Source organism: Perca flavescens, chromosome 11, assembly GCF_004354835.1.
Source record: "Perca flavescens isolate YP-PL-M2 chromosome 11, PFLA_1.0, whole genome shotgun sequence".
NCBI lineage: Eukaryota > Metazoa > Chordata > Actinopteri > Perciformes > Percidae > Perca > Perca flavescens.
Window position 1 is genome coordinate 22096734 of NC_041341.1, and position 26508 is coordinate 22123241.

Genomic DNA, 26508 nt, shown 5'->3' on the forward strand with positions numbered 1-26508 from the left:
CTACAACGCCCATTAATGAGCCTACATAAAAAATACGTTGAAGTTAAATACTGCAGGCCTACCTGCAAGTACAACTTTGATCTACTTGTATAGGCCTACTCCCTGAAAGCCAACGTGTGCCTGGTTTGTCCTAATGAAGTTGAAATTTAATTTGGGAATATTCACTTATAAAGCAAAATATCAGCTGGCATGATAACGGCCTTAAAATGTATTCTGTTTTACTGAAGGTCCCTATGTCAAAATCTAGTTTCAACACCTTCGTTATTTCAGTTTTGTGTTTACATGTTGCATATTTCTTAATTAATTTGTGTTGAATCAAATTACCACACAGAACAGGAACCTCAGCCGTATTCTAAGATAGGAATGCTGGACACAATGCAAGGTACATGGGATCAATGAAAGTCCACAAGTTCATTTTTTTACCCGGCCCCTAAACAGTTTAATCCTACCATTCCTAATAGTATGTGAAATAGTTAAAATTAGTTTCACCTCCACCAGCTACAGCATTAAAATGCTGCTTACAAATTTAGGCATCAGTGACAATAAAACAATATCATAATAATAATAAAATGTGCTAGTGGTCATTCTGCATAATTGGTACTTTTACTTTTGATAATAAGTACATTTAGCTGAAGTGGTGGAGGAAGTATTTAGACCATTCTTCAGTAAAAGTAGCAATACCACAATGTAAAAACACTCCATTAGACATGTGGGGATAGAGCCTTTGAAGCTATGGCACCCAGACTCTGGAATGCTCTACCAACCAGCATTAGGTTTGCTGAGAATGTGGACAGTTTTAAGGGACTAGTGAAGACTCACTTGTTTAGGCTAGCTTTTGGGTAGCCTATGTCTTTTACTTATTTGATAATTGGATTTGTTGTATTTGTATTTTATATTATTGACTGTTTTATTGCCTATGCACATTGTAAAGCACTTTGTGACCTTGTCTGTGAAAAGCGCTGTACAAATAAATTTTACTTACTTACATACTTACTTAAATGTAGAAGTCCTGCATTGAACATGTAAATTAAGTATATGTTAGTGTACATAAAGTATTGAAAGTAAAAGAAGCCAAAGTGGAATAAAGGATATTATTGGATTATTATTACTGATACCTTCATGTGTAAGTATCAATTTAACGTTAGTGGGGTATATACAGGGGTAGCTCAATAACAAAAAAACATATTTTATGAAGGGATTGATATATTTTGTGTGTAAAATATTCATTTTTAAACTAGTAACTACGACTTTAAAATATACATGCAGCAGAGTAAACTCTGTAAACTCCTTACCATATTTCTTCCCTAAAATGTAGCCTAATGGAGTAGGCACCTAGATCAAATGGAAATACTCAAGTTAAGAAATAAAATAACCACAATTCTCTACCTTACAGTGCTTTGTAGGCTACTTACATTTTGCCACTGTAAATGTAATTGTAATGTAATTTATGTAACTGTTTTTTAATGCTTAATGCTTATTTATCATGTATTTATCTATTGTACTTTGCATGCTTTGGTTACTATTTATTGGTAACTATTTACTATTTGTCTATATGGAACCGTGTGTGTGTGTGTGTGTGTGTGTGTGTGTGTGTGTGTGTGTTAGATTATGCTGTGTTCGTGGTACTGTACATGCACTGATGCTCAACACAAATGAAGTTCCTAACGGATAAATAAAGTTCTTTGAATTTGAATTTAAATGCAGGCTACTTGAGTATCTTTTTTAATATTTCTACTTTTACTAATTCTAATTAATGAATTAGCGTCTTCATTCGTCTACCCCTTGGGATAACATAACATTTAAAGAAAGACGAAGCGCTACATTTGTTTTATTTTGGAACGCGTGACCGGAAGAGCCCGTATTTACGATCTCGCTTAACGCTGCATAACAGTGAGTTGTTGCAAGGTAACTTCCTCCTCCAATCCTGGCTTTTTGCCTTCGTGGATTGGAGTGCGAGTTGTGAAGCTCCAGACAGTTGTCGTGTGTGAAGGGGCACAACGTTACAAAATGTATCTTTATCTTTCTCTCTCCTAAATATCGCGTGAATTTGTCACTTTTTTTCTTTCACTGAGCTGACGACGGACGATGATGTTGGCGTCATGTAGGCTCTGCTTTTTAGACTTTGGAAAACAAACCGGGTATTGTCGGTGAATTCTCGGGAGATGGCAGAGTAGATCGACCTGCGCCACTTACCGAGTCCTCATAAAGCAGTTTGAAAAATAACCTGCAAGGTAAGCTTAATCATGACATACCTAAAATGTAGGCCTCTATTAAAGTGTGTATTCTAGTACGAGTATATACATTTCGGTGTAGGCTACGTGGAGAAGTTTGCTTATTTGCAGGATAAGATTTCGTGACGTGCTCTCTCACAACTGAAATCCCTCGGAGCTTTTCTTCGTAAAATCTTGGCCTGTTTTGTTATTGTAGCCACCCATTTTATTTTACCATATCATTATTTATCAGGTTGTGTGAACAAATACGTGCATATATAAATATAATTTAGCCTTTACGTAGCCTACCATAGCTTATTCTTTTTTTTATTTTATTTACCACGTCAGAGAGATGTTTTTGTTTAGTTATTGATAAATGGTGATGAGCTTTAGGCCAAAAGACAAAAAAAAAAAAAAAAACCGTCTTGGGTCTACCATTGCGTCACAATCAAATCAAGATCGCTACATTGCAACTAGTTGTGACTTTTTTAAGAGTTTCTTTTGTCATGCAAACATTCTTTGGGAGGGTCGTTCCTGCTCGATCGTGTGTCTCATCCTCCCATGCTGAGCACATTTAACATCACAATCACACCCCTGGAGGGGGGAGAAGAGCCCAAAACACTGGTGAAGACAATGCATGGCATCTGTGGTTTAATTTTGAAACACTCTGCAATGGAGTATATGGAGAAACATTTAAAATATCACCAATATAGTTCTTGTACAGGTATTTGTTGACATGCGTTTCCCTGCTGAGGAACAATCCGACCAAACAGGAAATGTGTGATAAGATTGCAGGGCAATTAAATGTAGAGCAAGTACAGTAGACCTGCTGATGAGAGGGTGCAAACTTCATTACAGAGGTGTTAATGCTAGCTGGAAACATTCAGAGATAATTGTGCAGATTAAAAGATGTGTGAATGGGAATGTCTCACACTGAAGAGTTCTTCCTCAGAATCAACTCATTGTGCTAGATCCTCACACTCACTAAATTACTTTCCCACATACTAATCGGGCCTTTCTTCACTAGTAGCCCAAATGTCTGGGGAGCAGTTGATTGTGCATTTGCTTTAGCTGTGTAGCCTGTGTGATTGAACACGGCCCGGCCGAGTTCTAGTAGTTGTGTGATGCATTCAAGGTGATGCCTAAACCATTCAGTTGACCACACTTTCATGTATGCATGCCACTCCGACAACCATACATTATGCAGTGATAGTGCCAGTGTAGATAGCGTATTGTTTAATCAATATGGATTAGCCACTAAGAATAAATTGTAACACTTATGACCCCCACCAGTTGAAGCTGTAATACATGAATTGTTCTGGTGAATTTCAGGACTGGATTAGAGGAATCACAGTTGATTTGATTTGTTATGGTTAGTGGCAGTTAGTGGCTGTGTTTGTGTGGTTGGGTGATGATCTGGAGAATGTAACCCCATAGCTGACCAGTCACTGAAGTCTGGCCTCTGTGTGGGCGCCTGCTGTTCTCAGTGGCTTGCGTCGTTGAAGTCTGGCTGATAGTGGTCTGATAAAAAGACGGCAGGCAGTCTGATGCTGAGATATGGTTCAACTCCGGTGGATCTTTAGAATCCCGTTCTGTTCAGCTGAGCTAACAGGCACCGGCCCTGATTGTGGTTGCTCGCCCTGTCATTGTGATTAGTCCTCTCCTCCTTCTCAACGCCTCTTGGTCTACAACAATGTTATTGGCCTTGGGCCAGTGTCATTGTTTCAAATTGCCCAACTGTGGTAACTTATTCCTCAACCAATTGGAGGTTATCCATCTCTCTATGACCAACAATGTATTCCCAACAATAGGACTGGTTTGGGGTGTCTTGGAATGTTGAATTAATGTTTTTCTTGCATTGGTTTCGAAGAGGCCTTATGTGTGTCTGATTTATGATGCTTGGAGGTATTTATGTTGTTACACAAGTTTATCTTACTTCCAACAGGTTGCTAAAAGCTGGCGCTGAAACATATAGTCAATTAATCAATCATAGAAGTTCAGAAATGTGACTTCTTTAGATTGTTATGTCTGACTAACAGTCCCAAACCCAAATATATTTAGTTTACTATCACATAAAACAAAAAAGCAAATATTGACAACTGAGAAGTTGTAAGCACAAAATGCTTGGCGATTTTGTTTTAAAACCAATTTAATCAGTTGTCAGAGTAGTTGCTGAGAATTGTCAAATGTACATTGGTTCCAACTTGTCCAATGTTGATAATTTCCTGCTTTTGTTTTGACCTCTTTGGTAGGAAAAAAGAAGTGAAGATTTCAACTTGGAGCCTGGGAAACTTTTTCTAACATTTTATAGACTATGAATCAAATTAATAGTCAGATTAACTGATAATGAAAGTAATCATTAATGCGTCACTACTTTGAACACAGCTATTAAAAATAGGCTTTTGGTAACAATCTGAGAGTTTTGCCTCTCCTACAAGCCTCATTCAAGTTTTAATTTCCACATTATGACTCCTGAATTCTTTGGCTGCAGATATCCTGTGCACTGCTGTAGCGGTTCTTTCTGATGGACATAAAGTGTATAATTTGCCCACAGAGGTTTGAGCATTTAGAAAGCTTGAGGCGAGTATGGGTAGGGGTTGTTGGGTTAGGGGGGATAGGCCTCTGATAGCAATCATTTCTCTGTGCACAGTAATTTGGCTGTCAGAAGCAGCTGGAGAGAGAGAGAGAGAGAGAGAGAGAGAGAGAGAGAGAGAGAGAGAGAGAGAGAGAGAGAGAGAGAGAGAGAGAGAGAGAGAGAGAGAGAGAGAGAGAGAGAGAGAGAGAGAGAGAGAGAGAGAGAGAGAGAGAGAATCAGGTTACACAGTCTGTCATTAACAAGAGAACTGCAGTTATGAGACCAAGATAGACTGCTTCAAGTCTGAGCAAGAGTCTGAGGCTCATCGCTCTTCCTTGTAGGTGGTTCTCGAGTTAGGGAAGAAAGAGTGTGTGTGTGTGTGAGAGAATGCGGGCGGGAGGCGGTGGCTGAAGGATAGAAAGGAGGCAGGATTTGGCTTGAAGTCTAGCTCAGAGTAGCAACCTTCAGCTATCTTGCTTCAGCTTTTGGCCATGTGTACGTCCTGTGTGTGTGTGTATGCTGACTTAAGAGAAAGCTGACTGCAACAAACCTGGCATCAGATGAGGCAGCAGGCTGCAGAGGAACACAGCATGTGGGTTGAATTTGCCTCTCCTTTATGCTCCTGTCCAGCTTTTTTAAAAGGGACCCTCTGTCTGCAGTGTTTATTTTTAGTCCAAAAAAAATCCTTGAGCCTTTTAATAATCATCAGCCTTATGTAGCCCAAACATATCATAATGATAAGAGCTGTCTGGGACTTGCAGGCACTGCAGTTTCAGCATGACACAGGAAGTTAGAGGAGAAAAGAGAATAAGATAAAAGACTGCCCGTGTATGTGCCAAATTTTAGTCCTGTTTTCGGTTTCAGAGCTCCTTATCTGGAGGCTCTGCACAGACGTATTGATTTCTGTTATTCAATGTTTAAATGGGGATGAGGACCAGTGGAGACAGAGAAGGGAGAAGACACTACTGCACACACACACACACACACGCATATATATCTGCAGTGCTCGTGGCTCCTCTTCTTTCTCCACACTAACCCCAGACTGCACTGGAGACCGTCTGCAATACACATTTTATGAGGCCTTCACTCGCTTCAGTGCTCTTGTCTTATCGCTCAGCTGTTAGTGGGAAAAGTTATGCCTTTGTTTCAGTTACTCCCTCTCTCTGATCTCATTCCCCTGACCCAGGCATGGGTTCTTATTTGGTGTGGGCACTTTGTCTACAACTTGAGAATAATCTATGTTTCATTTTTGGGTCATGGGGTCGTAAACTGAGGTAGTTCTGTTATGATGGTAGTACTTCAGCATCACATTTATGGGGCTTGCTTAAATTAGTCCAGTCCATTCCCCATGTTTGAGCCAAATGGGCCATTTGTTATGTTTAAGTAAGTAATCAGTTTTGGCAAGCAAGTAGGGCTGGGCAGTTGGCTGAAATCAATATCACAATATTATAGGAATATTTTTGTGATATCTGCATTTACATATATTATATTATGGCAATTGCACTCATGCAAAATCTAAGGCTGCTAACAATTATGGTCATTATCAGTTTATGTGACGATTATGCTATTTTCTCACTTAATCAATTAGGTAGTTTAGGGTTTAAAAAAATAAATTGACATTTTAGAAGCTGAAGTAAATACATTTTTGGGAGTTTTCCTCATGAAAAGGCAGCAACGATTATAACATTTCTGTAATCGAATTAATCAATGAATCGACCTATTGATTTGATCAGAATTAGTTTTGACTTATTAACGCCATCATCACGATTCAATTCCACTGAAAATGTACCACCCAGCCCTGCCAGCACTAATCACTTCGATCTTCATTTCCCATTTCTGACTTTTAAAGCTTAGAAACTGCCTACTACTACTGGTCTTTTTCCCTAGAAGTCTTTTCTCTTTCCGGAAGACCAGGAAACTCCCAGCCATAAAGGCTCCATTGGCAGCAGGATGTAGTGGCTACAGAGCAAAGTGCTGTATGCAGATTCATTGTTTTGTTGCAAGCTGTTTGCTGAGTGATTATCATCACGGTGGTGAATGGTTTGGTTGATGTTTGGGGGTCACACAGCGAGGGTTATAACGTTAGCCCTCGGACTCCTCGGAGCTCAGCTTTGCCAGGCAGAATCAATCAAGACAAAAAAATTCCCTGTGCTCGGACTTAGCTGTACGCCAGCTCGTTGGTGTGATTTGGTGTGAAGGAAAATGTGTTTAAAGAGTGTACCGTGATACAAATCAAGGTGTCCTTTTGAGAATAGTATTGCCCCAGAGCAGTGAACTTTGTGAGATGGTCGTTTGGAGGGAGAGTGTTTGTGCATTCCTCCGTTGGCAAACATAGCTGAGGGCCATAAAGATGGTGTTTGAATTGGCTGTTTCAGAAGTTTTGATGGCGGTGTGAAAATGAATGCCTAATTGCTATAGTTACCGTTGCGTAGAAGACTTGTTGATAGTGTCTTCACAATGCTGGTAAGTCTTCCAAGTTGTGTCTCACGAGACGTCACGCAGCACAAAACCATAATAAAACTTGCGGAAACGCGAAACCTAATATGACTGCGTACAAATGTGATGTTGTGTCTGCAGAACTTGAACATCTGATGTCTGCATTGCCTGTATGTTAGACCCTCCCAGACCTACCCTTTGTCTTCAGTTGTCCTCGGTCACCCTCACAACTATTGCCCTGTGGTGCTGCGTCTAAACAAATCAAATTGTGTCATGAATTAGAAACAAAAGTGTATCAAAATGCTCCTCTTTTTTTGTGATTGGGAGTGTGTCAGTGGGTGCAGAGGTGGAAGGTAGGGTTGGACCACAGCAGGAAGAAAGGGCAACAATTGTCTCTGATTACTGTGTGTGTGTGTGTGTGTGTGTGTGTGTGTGTGTGTGTGTGTGTGTGTGTGTGTGTGTGTGTGTGTGTGTGTGTGTTACACTGTATCCAAGGAACAAAAACCTGCTATGCTGTTGAATCCCACTACAATGAATGTGTGAGTGAGTATTGAACATACGCAGGGGGGGGCATTTGCATTTGATTACATTCCTCACACTGTGAAAGGAGGCAGCTGCTGATATACTGTTGGGCCCTGAGAGATGGAGCCTGGCTCGACCTGATGGGGCACTGCAGATTCCACAAGCTCTTCCAAGGGGCCACAGCAGTTACTCTTTCATCTCCACATTTGATGAGCCCCTTGGCCAGCGAGGTGTTTCCAAAGGTTAATGAGCTTTGCTTTGTAGTCAACAGAACCATACGCCTTTCACATCCTCCCTCAGTGTATGATACAGAATATCAAGAGGGGGCCCACCTAGGTTTGACAGTTCTGCCAGACAAAGTCACAGCACCGCATTGAGCTCAATTTCAATACAGCTGCCAGTATAACACCTGAGTTTAGTTTCAATACCAACATATTGTACTTTGTACCCTACTCTGCTGGTTTTGTCCTAACCTCATTTAACATTAAGGCCAGCATTTCCAGCTATTCAATATTTAAAGGTGTGTTTGGCCACTTTTGCTTCCAGTGAGCTGGTTCCTATTTTGTTTGTATTTTGTGCTCTACTAGCATGCAGATTAAAGCCCAGTTGGACCAGAATTATGCTGAAATGAATTATAAAGTAGTGATCCCATGGCTAAATTCTTCATCACTCAAACCAGCTGCTCACTTGATGTTATTTTGTCAGAGAATATTTCTCATTATCAAGCATAATATCTGTCGTAATATTGGCTGATCCTGCTGCTATAATGATGCAGATGATGGAAAATCGACTGCCATCCTATTTTTTAGTGTGGGTGCTTGGTCTAAAGACACCTACACACTGCACAATTTTGGACTGTTCCTGACAAAAGTTGACCGTAAAAACAACACCTCCACCTGTGTCAAAATTCGGACAGCAGTTTCAGAAATTTAGGACCAAATTCTCACAATGTGACCCCAGTTATGAGCTACAAGTCTACAAACCAACCACTCATAATACTGTATGGAATTACAAATGAATTAAGGCCAAACCTTGCTTATTGTTCTGCTGCATTTCCAAAGCTCAAGGGCATTGCAGAATGGATGATTTGACTTCATGATGTTTCTGCTTTTTTTCTATAGTCCTACATTCTCATTCATTGCACACTCAAAATTGATATTGTACAGCCTGACACAGATTTGGGACCAAGATTGTATTAGACCATCTTGCACAGTGTGACATGTGATGAACCTGCAAGATTGCCAATTTCACACAGTGTGTAGGGGCCTTAAGCCAACTTCACTACAAGCCTTCCGCAAGATGACAATGCCCATCAAATCTGTCCTAAATTGGTTAACCATTACCATTGCGCTTTATGCAAAGTGTTGGCACTTTGATATGTAGTGCTTGACTTTTTGAATGCAGTTTTCTTCAGGTTGTCCCCCTGATACTTTTTTTAAAATCAAACTCTGATGTTCAAATCATTAGTATGTACCCTTCTTCTTTTTTAGACAACATTCATTGTTATCTTATATACTACACAGCTTAAAAGTACCGCTGTATCAAGTGTGTATTCCCTCATACCCTACTAAAAAGTTAAGGTCGTATATTCTTTCAGTTAAGTTTTAGTCATCCCAAGTTTTGTATTTGACTGTAGGCAGAGAATGTTTTTTAGACTGAGGTGAATGTGTTGATTTGCTGAGCTGTAGTGTGAATATGAATGTGGGCTGCAGCAAAGACGACGACTTTCGCCCCCAGGTCTGTGTTACACCCACATTCACCTAGGAGCGAACCATCTGTGTGTCCCTGATGGCATGCTGGCACTTTGGCTGTCTGGGACGGGGACAGGGACACGAACACGAACAGCAGGCGCCGCATTGCCCCAGTCTTTGCCTGTTTCTTCCCTCGCTGTCCCGCAGTTTGCTGCAGTTTCCTCGGTGCACGGGCTATTTGTGCCATGGTAACTGTGCCAGCCTGCCAGCTCAGACACAGATTCCACCTCTCGTCTCACTCTTTGCCAGCATGATGACTCAGCAGCTCCTGCAGGGCTTCCAGCCTCCTCCCTCCTCAACCTCAGTGATACACCATGCTCATCAGACAAAGCAGTGTTTTGTCATTCTCTCCTTCGTCTTGACCGGAATAAAAAAATGTGTTGTTGTTGAAAGCTATAACAACATTCAGTTTTAAAATGTCCCCTAGAAACAACAAATAGTAATAAAATATAAGGTTTAAAATGGCACTTGAAGATGTAGTCTTTTAAGTGGGAATGTGTACCAACTCCTTGCATGTATTTAAATTATCATAAGTGCCTACATGCTCCTCTTTGGGTTCAGTTGTACCAATCGCAGCATTTGAGTGGCATGTTTAATCATGTCCATCTAATCACATTAAGCTCTGCTCAAAATCTTTAGAGAAGTGCTTATCAAGATAGTCCTCTGGAGTGGGATCACTGGAAAGAGTCTGGGAAGGAAATGTGGCGTCATAAAGCGGGAGCCTTGATATGTAGGATCACTTTCAAGTCCCTCCAGCAGCACTCAGCGGGAGTCAGCCCTAACATACTTTTCACTGGGCAAGTCTATTTCAATTATTTTTCTCTGGGTTGTACACACTTTGGCTACCTTGTGTTGAACTCAATGTGGTTTTTGTATTCCCATGTGCAAGGTCAGTGCTTACGCATCCAAGAGGCATTGATATCATCATACAAAATACCTGTGGTGGGAAAAGCATTTAGATTATTTGCTATGGTAAACGTGTAAATCCAGGGGCGTCGGACTGGGGGTAAAACCAATACTGATTACCAGGGCCCAAGGGGAGAGAGGGCCCTTAAAAAGTCTGGAATATATTTTATTTTACCTAGATATTTTCATTTCCTAATTAAATTTCATAATGCATGTCAGATGAAATGTAAAGTTAGTGTATTGTATCACACCCACCCCTTGCTAATGCGCCAAATGGTTTAGTCCATCTGCACGCATTTTGTTAGTTAGTTCAGTTGAGCATCTGGTGGAGCGCAAAATTCTGCTGTAGAAATGTCTTTCTCAAAGAAAGCCAAATCAGGTTACCAAAAAAGAAAGAAAAGGAGGAGAGAAAACAAAATGAGGGGAAACAATTGATAACTGACTTCTTTTCAAAGAAAGGTGAGCACAAACTAGAAAACAAAACCCATGGTGCTAAACTGCTTGAATATCTCCGTGACCGCTAGTGCTAAAGACGGACTGAGACAACCCATTGAAAGAGCAGAAAATACACTTTTAAATTATAATTTGGTTATACATGTTATCTGAGATAAAGGCTAAATAAATAAACTATACTAACAATGCTGTTTGCATACAACACACCATTATAATAGCCTAATTTGAAACATGTTTAATTTAAAATGAATAGGCTATAATGTCTATAATTAGCAATAATAGGCTAATCAGTGTCATCGGTAGCTTGGTAGCTCATCGGTAGATGCATATCATGTCAACATTATAGTTATGTCAGATTTAGTAGAAGCAGATCTTTAATGTTGTGAAACACATGGCCCTCAATTTCAGAAACTGTCACACCAGGGAGTGGAGTAGCAACAGACCCCTCATCCTCCTCTTTGGATTTGAGACGAGGTGAGCTTATTAAAGCAAACCATGTTTAGCCGTTTTGACTGAAAGGTGTTAAGTAACACTAACATCTTAGTGTGTTTTATTATATTAGGTTACACTTAGGAAAAGAGGTTAATATCAAATGTATCCTTCATAGAGAAAGATGATAAGATCTGATTGATTTTCTTTTGGGGGGGTGGTTGAGGAACATGGGGGCCCATCAGGACTGCCTATGCATAGGGCCCATAATCTTGTGCTACGCCCCATGCTAAAAATACGTAAAAAGTAAAGGTACAGATTATGCAGAATGACCCCTTTCATACAGTACATTATTATTACTACTAATGCCTTAATGTGTAGGTAGCCTTTGAATGTCACAGCTTGGTTGAGGTGGAGCTGTTTCTACCTACTTTCTATACACTTGGTTAGTTAAATCCTTAACAGTGCACTGCATTGAAAAGATGATCACATGTTTTGTATGTAAAACATCAATCTGCAAAGTAACTAGTAACTGCAAAGTAAAAGGCACAGTATTTCCCCGTGAAATGTAGTGGAATAAAACTACATTTGAACTAGCTTAAAGTGGAAATACGTAAAATACAAGTACTTTAACATTGTGCTTTCGTACTTAAGTACAGTACTTGATTTACTTTCTACCACTGCAAAACATGAGCTCAAGACACCTAACCAGTATTAACTGCCTGACCTTTCACAGAAAGGAAGTAAAAGAGAAGGAATCATCATAATGCATTGTATAACAAATGACTTACTCACAGTTGTGTGAAATAACATTTAGCCACCTTTTTAAGCTTGTATAAAATATTTCCCTGCATTATAATTTAGTAAGACCCATTATAGCATTAGTTCCAACAGCAGTAAACATTGTAATTATAACTTTAGATATATTTTCTCATGTGGTATTTATACTAGTTTCCTATTACAAAACCACAGAGGATATAGGAAAAGGGAATAAATGGAAAGAAGGGGGTTGAGACAGATGTGGGGGGGGGGGGGGGGGGGGGGCAGGATGTCAGCTCTATGAACACACAGAACACTGCCAGAGAATTCAATATGCAGGGATAGAGAGCTTCACACACACACACACACACACACACACACACCCACATACACATAGCACCATAAAGTTGTCTGCTCAGATCGCAATCGGTATTGCAGATGCTTGCCCTGCCTCTCTCCTTTCCAAGACTCCCTTCTGAGGTTTCCAATATCAGGACTAGTCCTGGGTGTGTATACATCACGCAAAGCTGTTAGCTGGCTTGATGATATGTTACCAGCTAGCTATGCCTCATGTGTGGATAGATGTGGAGTAGTGTGTGTGTTCACTGTGCTTTTGCAAAACAAACTGTGTAGATAGTAATGCATGTGTGCAAAGTGGATACATAAACACATGTTGGACATCAGGCAAAAGGCCCTAAGGTTTTGCAGTGCACAGACTGAAATATTTGCTGTGTACATAACGACAAATGCATAACAGGACCACTTAGCAACTTGGTCTGCAGCGTCTGGCTCACTGCTTATCATAGCTTATTTAAGACAAAGTGTCTGCGTGGGAGAGATGAACTGAGACAGATCATTTTAGTGCCCCGTCGAGGGTCTTTCAGCAGTAAATGTAAACAAAAATGCAGCTAATTATTTACCTACGCTAATTGAGGCCTTTAAATAGTCTCGTGACATGCTCTACTTAGTTAATTGAGGTGAGTTATTGATCTGTCGGCAGCATATGACTCAGGATATGCTCTTTATTGTCCTTCTACATGAGGGATATATGAGTCAATATCAAGATAACCAGTCAGACAGAATCACTTTTTTTTGGCTCTTGTGTGTGTGTTCCAGACTGTTGTCTTTTACTTCTCTGCTTATCTCTTTATCTTGTTTCCCCCGGCCCCCTGGCTTCACCGTAGCCCAGCCGACCGTACCCCACCAGCATGGTGTCCTTCTTCCCACTGTCCCTCTGGGCGCTGACACCAGACACCTCCTTGTCCCAGTTCTCCCTCTCTTTTGCCTACCTCACTGTTTCAGCCCACATGTCGCTCAGCCCTGTTCTCTGTCTTTCTCTGACCCACTGTCCCTCAGATGCCCCCTGGCTTTACCTCCTTTGCCTCTTCATGTCCTCCTGCCCGTTCCCTGCCCCCAATGCTGCTCCACGCTCCCCTGGTCCAAAGGGAGCAGACGAAGCTCCTGATTATCTCTGTGTGGCAGCCTCTGTTTTGTGCTCTGATTAAAGGAGCAGCATGTGGTCTGTGTGTGAGCGGCCCGTACAGACGCCGCCGTTGGGCTAATGCTAACATTACGTGCTTAATCATTTATGTCTGGGAGACGGGCACAAAGGCTTGGAGGGGATGGAGGTAAGGGGGGCACTGGGGTGTTTATCAGTGGTACAGATGCACTCAGGCGCAGACACACATGCTTCCAAGATAACGGCGCTGGTGCTTAGTATGGCATAAACAGGGCACGCTGCAGGCTATGATGTCTCCACAAAACTCAAATATCATCTTTATAAAATGGGTAGCGGGGGGGGGGGTTTCCCTTGTGTTCATAGTTATAGTTAAACTGGTGGTCTAATACAAATCTGTCAATGGATAAAACAAACAAACAAACTGCACGGCGTATGACGCTTCTACAGACACATTAAATATTGAAGGATTAGACTGTCTCCAGGTCTCTAAACGATAGTATTTGGGCACCCACACTCATTCTCCCCGCTGTGCTCCTCTCCTCTTTCTCCTCCTCCTCCTCCTCGTCTCTCGTCTGTCTGCTCCTCTCCCCTCACTGCCAAGCAGCCTGTCCCTCCAACACACACACACACACACACACACACACACACCCCCCCCTCACGCACTCACTCACGCACACGCACGCACACACACGCACGCACGGAGGCAGCCAATAGGAAAGCACCAGTCTCCCCATTGCTTGCCACTCAATGCCTTGTTGCCAGGACAACAGGAAGGCATGAGACCCACTTTACTTGAGCATTTTAAACTTGGTGTTGACTCTTTTTCTGAAAACAAGAAAAGGTCTCCCTGCGTAAAATTGCTCACTCTAATACTCTTAGGTTGACAGCAAATCCTGTTGTCATCTGCCTGTCTCTCTTGGTCTTATGTCCGTCTCGCTGAATGGTGTCCAGAAAGATGTTTTATAAAAAATACCAAATGTATTCTCTTTCTTCCGTATAAATATCGGCATCCTTTGCTTTGAATATAATATCAGCCCCCTGTTTGGCCGGCAAAATACATATGCATTGGAGTGCAGCCGTCATTTATATGTTTTTCTTATTTTTTTCTCTCTAGGTCTACGATGACGGTTGGGGACATGTTTCTTTTGGTTTTGATCGTCCTGGTCCTTCCCTGTTCTAGCTTGGAAGGTAAGTGTCTTGACACAAAACACAGCTGTCCCAAGTACATGCAATAGCTGGAAGGGTGTGTACCAGATGTCTCTTTTTGCCTGTTCTTTTACTCTGGTTAAACATAAACACAATCCTTTAGCCTCTCTGCCTTTATCTGTACCCCTCAAGTCTCTTACATGCATAGACCAAAAAATCACAATTTTTTTCCCCTTTCACTACCCCTCCCCAGTCTGTCTCCCTCTCATCTGCTGTCTCACAGTGTTATTTTAAACTGCTGCAGTGGCGGAGGAATGCAGTGGAAAGAGGAGCTTTTTTTGTGTGGCAATCCAGACTTGTCCCAGTACTTAGAATAGATATACATGCATCAGAGGGATAAGCGCTGATCATCTATTGTCACAAAACATTTGGGAGCATATTAGAGATTTAAGTCCTCCTTTGCAGAAGCTCTCAGTCTATTTCCAATGAATTCTGACCTGTTCCATAATAGTTTTTTCTATGTTTGTAGGTGATATCAGTGCGAGACACTCTGAATGTTTGTGTGATGGAGCGTCCTGCAGCAATGGGGACCGGTGTTTTGGCCAGCAGTGCTTCACCTCCCTCACCATACTGAACGGGACATCGGTCTTTCAAAAGGGCTGCATTGTGGGTAAAGAGGAAGGGTCCTCACAATGCGGAAGCCCGCCAACTCCTGAGCTGGTTGTAGAGTGCTGCTATGGAGATTTGTGTAACATGAACGTCTCCTTGCAGTCACCAGTGAAAGGTGAGGTGTTTGCATCGTAACACTGTGTGAAAAATATTTGGCCTAAACTTCTGTAAAAACATTCATTATCAATGCCATTGAAACAAATCCCTTACCTGAAGTCTTCCATTTAGTCTTTTTAAAATATGAAAAAAGTGTCATTTATTTTATGTCAAAACTCTTACATTTAAACTTACTTGATTGGTCTGTTCAGCCAGCCAACAGAGATACATTTTCATGTTTTCTGATCTGAGTGAATGCCATTTAATTTAATGGGCTACTAATGGTATTGCTCTAATGGGTTTCCCCATATCTCTATTTCCTCTTATCAGATATAGAAATGTCTGCTGGCAGACCAGCCCTCAGAGACCAGGAGTGTGTGTGCGAGGGTGGCGTGTGTGAGCGTGACCATCGCTGTGGAGGCCAGCAGTGTTTCTCCTCTCTGAAGATGATTGATGGGGTGGCAGTCCAACAGAAGGGATGCCTGAGGGACGACACGGAGGGCAGAGCCACCTGTGCCATGCCACCCTCATCGGCCCATGTTGTCAAGTGCTGCCAGGGCCATCTGTGTAACATGAACGTCAGTGTGCAGGCTCCAGGGAAAGGTGACTTTGTACACATTGTACACATTTCTCTTGGCTGCCATTCAACATAGACCTTATGTCACTCACAACAATTTTTATTTTTTATGACAAAACTTGAATTTTGATTTGTATAACACCACTAAAGTAATTCAGGAATAGCTTTAATGATTTCTTTTTGAATATTCAATTATTTACAAGCCATGTCTTCTTTTCTGGAATCCTTTGCAGAGGAGGAAGTAAAGCCTCTGATCAAAGAGGAGCATCAGTGTGTGTGTGAGGGCAGCTCATGTGTAACAGGAAATCGCTGCATGGGCCACCAGTGTTTTTCATCTCTGACAGTCAGCGCCGGCTCCCAGGTGTACCAGAAAGGCTGCTTTAAGGTCTATGAGCAGAGCACATTGACCTGCAAGACTCCACCCTCCAGAGACCAGATTGTGGAGTGCTGCCATGGCCACCTGTGCAACATGAACAGCACTGTGAAGCTACCTGTCAAAGGTACAGTACTATACTACCCAGAATGCAGTGTTCTGTACCTTTTCTATTAAAGATGCTCCATCTGTTGATTTCAGCCTTAAACTGTGTCCTAACCAAATTGCTAAACCCGTTCCAGACAAAGTGCTGTCTAGCTTTCATCTATTCAGAATAGGAACCATGTGAGTTAGCTATTAATGTTTTAGACAAAATAAAATTCTCCACTGAGAGGTATACGTCATCGGCTGTGAAACTGTGTGCCAGGGCTGTTCCGGATGGTTTCGTTTGGCCACGAGTTACACCTCTGTGTGGTCACACTCCTGGCACCCTATGAAACAGAAATGGGGGAACCAGTGGCAACCAAAAGTTTTGAATATTATTTAGTCATGGTCCACTTACCCTCTGTCCTCTCAGAGGCCGTCAGAGTTGGCTGACAAAAGCCCAGAGGGTGAAGCCATCTGGGAATTAAGGAGAGGCAGGCATCCATACACATAGCTGTTGTTGCCCTGTGTTTCTTTCACCTTTACTGTATATTTTATAGATAAACATGTATACCTAAATACCTTAGCTGTATCCTTTGGTTATGCATTTGATTAGATCAGAGATAAATACAATTCTGCAAATTGGAAATATTTGTGTTAACCTCAGAATCAGTTTTAATGGCCAAGTAAGTGTGAACACATACAAGGAATGACTCCGGCTTTTTGCTGCTCTCAAAGTACATACACAGGAATAGACATACGCTAAAAACACGGACAACAGAGCTGAACAAGGTCAACATAAACATTTGACTACTCTGTACAGATATGAGTTTGTATAAAAAAAAAAAAAAAAAGTGAATATATAAATATACACATACACTGACTGACTTGGGTGCAGTTTACCCAATAATAACCATTGACATGTCCATGTTGCAAACTTCCACTGTCTTATGTTGCCACAATACAAGTCTAGCTAAATGCATCCCTGCCCATGTGTTTGGTTCAAGTCTATGAGTTCCTACAACGTGTTGCTAGCTACGTGTATTTGGGAGAAATGGTTCATTATTCAAGTTGAGAAAAGGGGGTCATTGTCTGTGCTGCAGGCAGAGCTGAGCAGTCTTTCCCTTGGAATGTTTGGAAAGTGTGAATGGTGGTCAATTGTCTGTCTGTGTGTGTGAGTGAGAGCGTGAATGCTCATGCGCATATGTGGTCTGTGTGCACCCCCACCCTTAACTGTTTTTTCAGTTAGTCTGCAGAGTGCTGCAAACCTATGATTTCTGTCAGTATGTGTGGTCCAGTCAGAAAAAAAGCCACAGCAAAGAAGAGTTTTCCCTCTCTGTACATAGTTATAATCATCTCCTCTTATATCGCTGTTAAGTTCCATTGGACGCTCCCATCTGTTGTTTACTCAAGCACTCCGTCTTCTGACAGATGCAAATCAAGCTTTATTTTGTGTTCTAAAGAATGTCCAAAAGGATGACCTGATAGTCTGAAGAAATCTCACATTGTCAATGTTTCTTTCCCCTCACAGCTGATGAGATATCCAGCTACAGTGTGACCACACTGGCTATCGTCATCATGGCGCCCATCATCGTCCTCATCATCCTCTCTGCTATCGCTATCCTGGTGTTCAGACGCATCCACACCAACCATATGGAGAGACTAACATCGCGAGATGCTGAATATGGAACTATTGATGGCCTTATAGCATCCAACGTGGGGGAGAGCACACTGGCGGTGAGTAGGTGGATAGCATTTAGGAGGCTAACTCCCAAGCTCATTAGAATGACTGACTGGTACAAGAGCTGATCAAGGCATATTTAATTGACTGGTATATGAATATTAAATTCAGTTCCAGTCCTTTATTTTAACCCACGTCTTCTCTCTATGCTACACTGTAGGTGTTATAAATTGACCTCTAGTGAGGCACAGAACGTCTGCTGTGTGAAAGAAGTTTGAATTAGTAAATAAAACTTTGCAGAGACTCTATTTCTGAGTTAACAGATTTAGTTTAAAACAGCCAATGTCATTAAGCACTTTGGAAGGAAACTATGGGAAGAATCGATACCTAAACTATGTTGGTTGTACTGTCTTGATGTATTTGAAATGTGCACTGTGAGCCCAGCTGTATTATGTAAGAAAATGCATATCAGTTCAGGGCTCGGTAAAAGATTATATAATATTAAATCACTTGAATCAAGATCGGTATAAAAGCTTTTTGAAAGTACTTAGCTATTTACCATAAATGTATGTTATAAATATTTTCAGATGTACAGTACAATTTAATATGGATTTGAACCTTTGTACATTTCTCAGTTGAGCAGAATTAAAACTTTAGGTCTGTTTGCTGTTCTTAAATACTCTACCAATGTAAACAAACATTTTACAGCACCAGAAAACAATTTTTTTTTAGATTAAGTTGTTGTCTTGCGTGAGTTCCGATATTTAAAGACCTATTCATCATTTTGAGAGTAATAGCAGATTTAAAATCTTTTAAAGAAGTGCAAATGTATACCAACAACAGAGATGGAAACCCCCTTCTAAAATTATGTTTTGTAATAACTAATTTGGGATTCAGCTGATGAGTTAAAACCCTGTTGGATTAGAGGGGACTTCCGCATCTTCGGTGTACACATTTTGACTATTCACCACAAGATAATATACAATAGACACAATGGTTTGGTTCATAAACATACAGTTTAAGCTTTAATATATTACAGTGCTTAGTGTTGTTGTTAGGTCAACATGTGCAAGGTCTCTCTCCAAAAATGATTAAATTCAGCAGTGGAGACTAACCCTTCTGAACTTTGTGTACTTTCCACATCATAATCTCAAGAGTATTTGGTAATTTGTATGTAAAAACATTTAAAACGATGCATAGTGGGTACATATTCATGAAGTGTGTGTGTTTGTGAATCTTCTCAGTCACTTTTCCAGTCTGTTAGAGGAATATCTTTTGCTATTTATTTTCTCTCCACTCAACTGTGGATTGTAAGTTTTCTGCAGAGTGGTTTATGTTTTGAGGGCCAGTAAACTGATCCAGAGTTTAGGTGGAGTCCTGTGGTTAGCGTTTAGTCTGAAAGACAACCCAGCATATTCACGGACTTGCACACTGTGTATTCAAGTTCAGCAGAAATTGCTCACAGTCTAGCTTGTGCCCTAACAAAGTACACAACTGTTACCGTCCATTTTGTGATTCTATATACTCACAAAAGCATATGTTGAGGTACATAAAGACACATTAGTACACTTTATTTTTATTGAAAGTATTTATTTTACATAGGTTGCTGTCATGGAACATATAATCTCTTTTTATAAGCAGGTTTAACTGTTCAAAGCCCAGATTATCCAATTTGTGTGTGTGTGTGTGTGTGTGTGTGTGTGTGTGTGTGTGTGTGTGTGTGTGTGTGTGTGTGTGTGTGTGTGTGTGTGTGTGTGTGTGTGTGTGTGTGTGTGTGTGTGTGTGTGTGTGTGTGTGTGTGTTGATTTTGGCTCTCTTTCTAACTATTTCCGAAGTCCATCAATCCACTTGGCAATGGAAAGCTTAAATATGAAATGGCTGTGAAAAGCAAATCGGACTGAAACACATGTGCTTGTCCCTCTGCAGCCTGCTGCCCAAAAGTCGTATCTGATTATGATGATATTGCATCGTTCTGATTGCATTCTGCTGCTTAACGACCTGACCCAAATATACTCCCCTAAAAACAATCCTCCTATACCAAAGAGAGGGATTTAACCTCTCGGCAGAGCAACTCGTCATTCATTTTATGGCCTCTGTCTTGCATTCCTGTGTTGTGATTCCAAATTGTCTCTCAGGCAGCTCTTGCATTATGCATCTGTTTATCTGAGGCATCACTCTTTTCTGTTGTTTTCAATCCTCATCCTCCCTCCCCAGTTTAGTCGTTTGTTTTGTTTTGCTCAGCAGCTGCCGGCTCTGTTGCTGCACACTGCCCTCCTGTGTCAGCACCAGGATGCTGCATGTCTTATGGCTGAGACAAAAATAAAAGGCTGAGCAGCATTGCGCATGTTTTGGAGTCTGGCCCTTGCTTAGATAAAAATCTCCAGCACTCACACCAGTCACCAGGGAGGGGGTGGAACTTCTGTTGTTTACTCAGCAGGGGGCACTCTGCACCTCCAGCACAGACACACCCACGGCCACACACACAAACACAAACACACAAAATCCTGGTACACGCACTGCTTGCCACCCTCCATCCGACCTGGGTGCCACATCAAAGGCGGCCGGTTGTATTAGTCTCCATCTGAGTCGCAGATGCTACGTATTTCATCATTTCTTAGGCTCGAGCCACAGGATTCCTTTGGGAAGGTTTTCATTCAGTTAGGTTATTTACACATATAAACAAACAGATGTAACTTTACTCTTTGTTTTTCTCTTTGCCAGGATCTTCTGGATCATTCCTGCACGTCAGGAAGTGGCTCAGGACTCCCTTTCCTTGTTCAGAGAACTGTTGCACGACAAATCACACTCAATGAGTGTGTGGGTAAGTTCCCTGTTAAAGGCTGTTTTCATATTAAAAATCTCTTTCCTGCCTTCATTTGTAAGGCCTCTAGCTCTTCAAGGACCGACCAATACATGCAATACAACTACTTTATCCACAAGAAATAAATCTGCTTGAAATAAATGTTTGGGTTGCAAAACAGGCCAGTGCTGGGAGGATATTCTGAAATTGGGCAAGAATGATTGTTCAGCAATCAGATCCCCTATGGCCAAAAATTGCACATATTTGAGTTTTAAGGTTGTAGTATGTTAAGTGCAAACTGGGGGGGTTGATACAGCATAGTATTACAATATTTTCCATAGCAATACTGTATCGATACACCGCCGGGTATTGATCTTTTTATTAATGCACAACTTTTTGGTACTAGAATAATAAAAATCAGTTGCTTCTCAGTCCACTAGATGGTGCAGTTTTTTCTGGTGAGGTCAACTGGAGAAATTTATCTTTTTAGATAAAACAGATCTTGCGTTAGGGTTTTTCTTACGGGACATCATTTTATGTTGGAAAAAAGGTAATAAATTGCAATGAATATCGCACAATGTTAAATATCGCAATAGCATCATGTCGTGACATAAGTATCTTAATATTGTATCGCGGTGCCTTTGGTGATTCTCCCCCCTACTGCAAAGCTATTTTCCTATTGACAAGCCTGTTGCCATAGTTATCAGTGTTAAGGGTTAAGTCACCCATGTTGAAATAAGTTCACTTATCCCTCTTCTACTCCATTTGTGTTGGTGCAATTGGTAGTTGCAGCCAAACTCTCTAAGAAAATCAAATCAAATGTGCATGCATTCATTTGTGGCCACTAGGGGACAACCAAATATGCTGACATTTTCACAGACCCCACCACATTGCCTATTTACATATCAAGTAGACTCAGCTACTACTAGTATTAATTTTCTGGCCACCTGAGAAATGTAATTCCAATACTTCCTTTTAGTTCAATCCTGACAAAGATATCTGGGTCTGTAGCTACAAAATGTTTGACTTTCTTCATCAGCCACTCACTAACTTTATCTGCTATGTGGAACTGGCCAGCCAGCATATGGTGAACCTTATCACTGTTTGTTGCTGCTGTAAACTCATTACAGAAAGATGATGAGCTCAAAGAGTAGATAATGGTAATTCTAGCACTATATGCAACCTTTACACAAAAGAGAGACATTTGATGACAAGATAACACCAGAAATATCAAGTTATGTTTTTATAGCAAAACACATCCCTCAGGCTGATTTATTTTATGAGTCCATTTCTCTGTTTGCTGTTTGGTCATTTTTCCAATGTTTTTGTCCGCCAGGTAAGGGCCGTTACGGTGAAGTGTGGAGGGGTCAGTGGCAGGGAGAGAGTGTCGCTGTCAAAATCTTCTCCTCCAGAGATGAGAAGTCTTGGTTTAGAGAGACTGAGATCTACAACACGGTGCTGCTGAGGCATGAGAACATCCTGGGTACGTACCATATTTCACGAATATAGGCTCAGCGAGCTGTGAGAATACTGTACCATACCATGTGTTGTGATATAACTAATTTCTAATTAAACCCAGCATGAACATAATTTGATTGATTACGGCAAGACAATATATGACAAAAGATCAGGAGGCTCTAGTGCTTTAAAATGTATTTATATGTAATTTAATAGTTATCTCTTGTTTTAAGAAATACTTGTGCAGACCATTCTACCTCACCTTTACTGGCTATTTGGTGTACTGTAGTGCCCAAACATGTCCCATTGGCTACATACTATGGTGCGTGTGTTGATCAAAGCTTTTTTTATTAATCACATTGAAATATTTCTCTCAATTTAGGCTTCATAGCCTCAGACATGACCTCAAGGAACTCCAGTACTCAGTTGTGGCTGATCACTCACTTCCATGAGATGGGTTCCTTGTACGACTACCTTCAACTCAGCACTCTCGATGCATCCAACTGCCTCCGCATGGCGCTCTCCATCGCGAGCGGCCTGGCACACCTCCATGTTGAGATCTTCGGCACTCAGGGCAAACCGGCAATCGCCCACCGAGACCTCAAGAGCAAAAATATATTGGTTCAAAAGAATGGACAGTGCTGCATTGCTGACCTTGGTGAGAATACTGATAGATCTATATCATAAATACGCTGTTTATTTATATATTTATTTATTTATTTATTTATTTCCCCACTCCTTTTCATCTAATAGTTATAAAAGTTTAACTTAGATTGTTTTGCTTTCAAGATGTGAATAGGATCAATCCCACAGAGATGTATTTAAACTAGAGATCCCAGAGTAAATATGTCAGGCTTAATTTGGGGGAAATGTGTATGAAATGATGCACAACACAACTATATTATTTACATGAGATTGAATGGTGCAGCTATAAAAACACAAAATCTTGGGTTTGAGTTTTTCCTTCCGTGTACACATAATATGGCTTCAATAAAGAGCTGATAACAAGTTGATTAATCATAAGATCATTTTAACCACCTTAAAGCTACTGAAGGTTCATGGGTGTTGCTTAAGAGATGCATCTGCAGTACTATCACTCCACTCCCATCTTTCTGCTTAGCCATATTTGTTGTTGATTTAGGAAGAACAACCACTGCTTAAATGTACCGCCGGGTGCTTAATCAAAAACACATTTAGAGGGACTCGGACCACTCGATCTAATACACCAATGTTCCATTTGCAGATGCTTGAGTAAAAACGAATTCAGGTGCAAGCCATAACCTGGCAACTGGCTTGACATGTTTACAGACTCGATGTAATAAATCTTGCTCCAGGTGACGCATTTCACCGTTCCGAAAAACATGGCAGGAATTGTTTGTCTCCCAAGCGAGTTTTTCTAATGTTGGAGTACTTCCTGTGGGAACAGAACTGTTTAGGACAAACAAGTAGTGTTTCAGCGTTTCAATCAGTCGATAGAGTGAGTCTAGTGTTTTGTCTTCACTATAGTTGTCTGTGATGGGAAGCTTAAAACTGAAAAACTCAAATGTGTTTTTCTCATTGTTACTTCTCTGGATGTTTGAGCTTCACTGTGAAGAATGATGTATGTTCAGACACCAGGAAGCTGTTTTCACGTTCAAAAGATTCTCTGTGAACACCTCTAATCTGAGTTTAAGACAAGTATCAACGAGCATGATTTTGCAAGTGTTTTCATACGTCTTATGTCTGAAAGGGGATCTCTAAAGTGTTCTGTGTTTTCATGCTAGGTCTGGCGGTCATGCATTTTCAAGACACCAACGAGTTAGATGTGGGGAACAACCCTAAAGTGGGCACAAAGCGCTACATGGCCCCTGAAGTGCTCGATGACTCCATCCAGATGGACTGTTTTGAGTCCTACAAGAGAGTGGACATCTGGGCCCTGGGCCTTGTCCTATGGGAGATCGCCAGGAGGACTGTCAGCAATGGTCAGTGCGTGGTTTATGCAACTTGGTCCTGTTGGCTTCTCTGTAGTCCTGTCTCATTGTTATCCATAATTTTTCTCAATTCCAACAAATTTGACAATATGCTGCTTGTAGGTAATGCAGTTTTTTAAAGATGTTACTGTTTTTTTTCTTTTTACATTTGTAGAAAAAACATAGAAATGCGTGGTTATTTTCATAATAATAAATAAATGTTAATCTTAATTAACACAGAATCATTGCTTTTAAGCCAGACTAAGGAAAAGCTTCTCTGCTGTTGATAGAAAAATTGAAAGTGGTCTGCGGAGAAGCCAGAGGCATCTTATGTGAAATTAAATCTACTTCTTCCATCGGCTGTCAAATGGGTTTATCGCTTTATAGTAGGAACTGTGCTTTCAGCAACACTTTATTTGTGTATATATTGATTTACCCCCGACATAGTAACCGCATATCTCTATTTTGTCCCAAGGCTGCACTTGAGAGCAAGTTAAGGATAACATAAATTTGTGCTTTATGTGTCAGTCATTTGTCATTAGAACTTTTTTATACTTTTTGAGTGACCTTGAAAGTGAATTGCTGCGTGCTCTGCTCTACTTGTAGGCATCGTAGAAGACTACAAGCCACCTTTTCATGACGTGGTCCCAAGTGATCCCAGTTTTGAGGATATGAAGAAAGTTGTGTGTGTGGATCAGCAAAGGCCCAACATCCCAAACAGATGGTTTTCAGACCCTGTAAGTGATATTCAAACTATCATGAAGTATATCATTCAAGTCTGCATGCTTTTGATATCCAGAAATAAAAGCATTTCAATAATATTCTTGACATGGGACAGAGCGATTGATTTATTTCTCCCATTTCATTTTCAGACTTTAACTTCCATGGCTAAACTCATGAAGGAGTGCTGGTATCAGAATCCCTCAGCCAGATTAACAGCCTTGCGCATCAAAAAGACTCTCACAAAGATTGACAACTCTCTGGACAAAATAAAAACAGACATTTGAGCCTGCCTCGAGAAGGAGAGGCAGACGTACTTAAAGGTCTTTGAAGAAATCCAGAGGGGGGACCATCCTTAGAGAAATCTCACAAGACAAGAGACTTGGTGGGTTCAGTGCCCTTATAGTGGCACAAACCTATATTTATTTTAACACTTGGCGGGACACATTTTGGCATCCAAAGATGGCTTACCGGGCATTTCGGAGACTGCCAATGGTCTTGGAAAAAGGAAAATATCTATTCAATTTATGACATAGGAGCTGGACTGTTCGCAATGTTTTTCAAAGAAGAAACTGTTACCTGGGCATTTGAGTAGACTTGCTTCTATTAGATCTGCAGATTTTGTCTGACGCATTTTTTTAGTTTGAAAAGTCTGAACGTATTACCAATTTCACCTTATCTCTTTAATTGTACCGAATTGTTCATTTGCATTACTTTATTCATTTGGAAAAGAAGTCAACTTGCCAAATGAACTTGCCAATTTAATCTGCATTACTTTCTTAAACAGTGATCACAGTGAGCAGTGTTATGTTTTACTTTTGTGTCACGCACCTCTGTTAACAATGCTGTCAGAACAAGTTTCTTGGGATCTCACCAATCCCATAACGTTTAGTTGTACAGCTGCATTGATGGCACTGTTCTTCTGTTGATATCGTCCAACTATTGGTACTCTGTCGCAAACCTTTTGTATATCACCATGGATTTTACATTGAATTACCTGTACCTGTTTTATGTTTTGTTTCTTCAGCTTTACAGAGACAAATGCTAAAAGAACAAAATAAAATATCTGCTAGATACCGAACTCTATTCCTCCAGAGGCCTGTAAGTAAGCCTGTAAAGCCTGTATACTGTCTTAAAGCGTGTATTGTCAAGTAAATGAAGTCAAACTTCAGCCTTTTTTATTTCTTTTAACATTTTATATCAATTAGTGATTTAATTAAATAGAAAAAAATGAGTTTTATTTGTCTCATTTGTCTTAGTCCAAATCCCGACATTCCGCTGGATTATACTCCTTTTAGCCAGATGTCCGTTACCTTCCATTTTCTTTGTGTTGGAATTCTAAACTCTGGTCGATTTATGGGGACAATGGTTAACTGCTCCTTAGATCTCTGCAGGGTAAATCGAGACTAGCTAGACTATCTGTCCAATCTGAGTTTTCTGTTCCACGACTTAAAC

General features: G+C 40.8%; 1 protein-coding gene across 1 annotated transcript; it reads left to right on the top strand.

Moving 5' to 3' along the window:
- The first annotated feature begins 1896 nt into the window (after nt 1–1896).
- LOC114563841 (activin receptor type-1) lies at nt 1897–26287 on the top strand. Its single transcript, XM_028590763.1, has 12 exons — nt 1897–2231; nt 14615–14688; nt 15176–15430; nt 15742–16014; nt 16222–16488; nt 17977–18182; nt 20848–20947; nt 22263–22409; nt 22767–23042; nt 24148–24345; nt 24940–25070; nt 25206–26287. The coding sequence occupies exons 2-12, from the start codon at nt 14622–14624 to the stop codon at nt 25338–25340; spliced, it is 2055 nt and encodes a 684-aa protein (XP_028446564.1). The 5' UTR covers nt 1897–2231; nt 14615–14621; the 3' UTR covers nt 25341–26287.
- The last annotated feature ends 221 nt before the right edge of the window (nt 26288–26508 follow it).

Bases quoted from the DNA above. Each gene is read 5' to 3' on its own strand.
- LOC114563841 (XM_028590763.1), top strand. From the start codon at position 14,622: ATGACGGTTGGGGACATGTTTCTTTTGGTTTTGATCGTCCTGGTCCTT. The intron at 15,431-15,741 runs GTGAGGTGTTTG...TCCTCTTATCAG, and splicing joins CTTGCAGTCACCAGTGAAAG to ATATAGAAATGTCTGCTGGC. The intron at 24,346-24,939 runs GTCAGTGCGTGG...CTCTACTTGTAG, and splicing joins CAGGAGGACTGTCAGCAATG to GCATCGTAGAAGACTACAAG.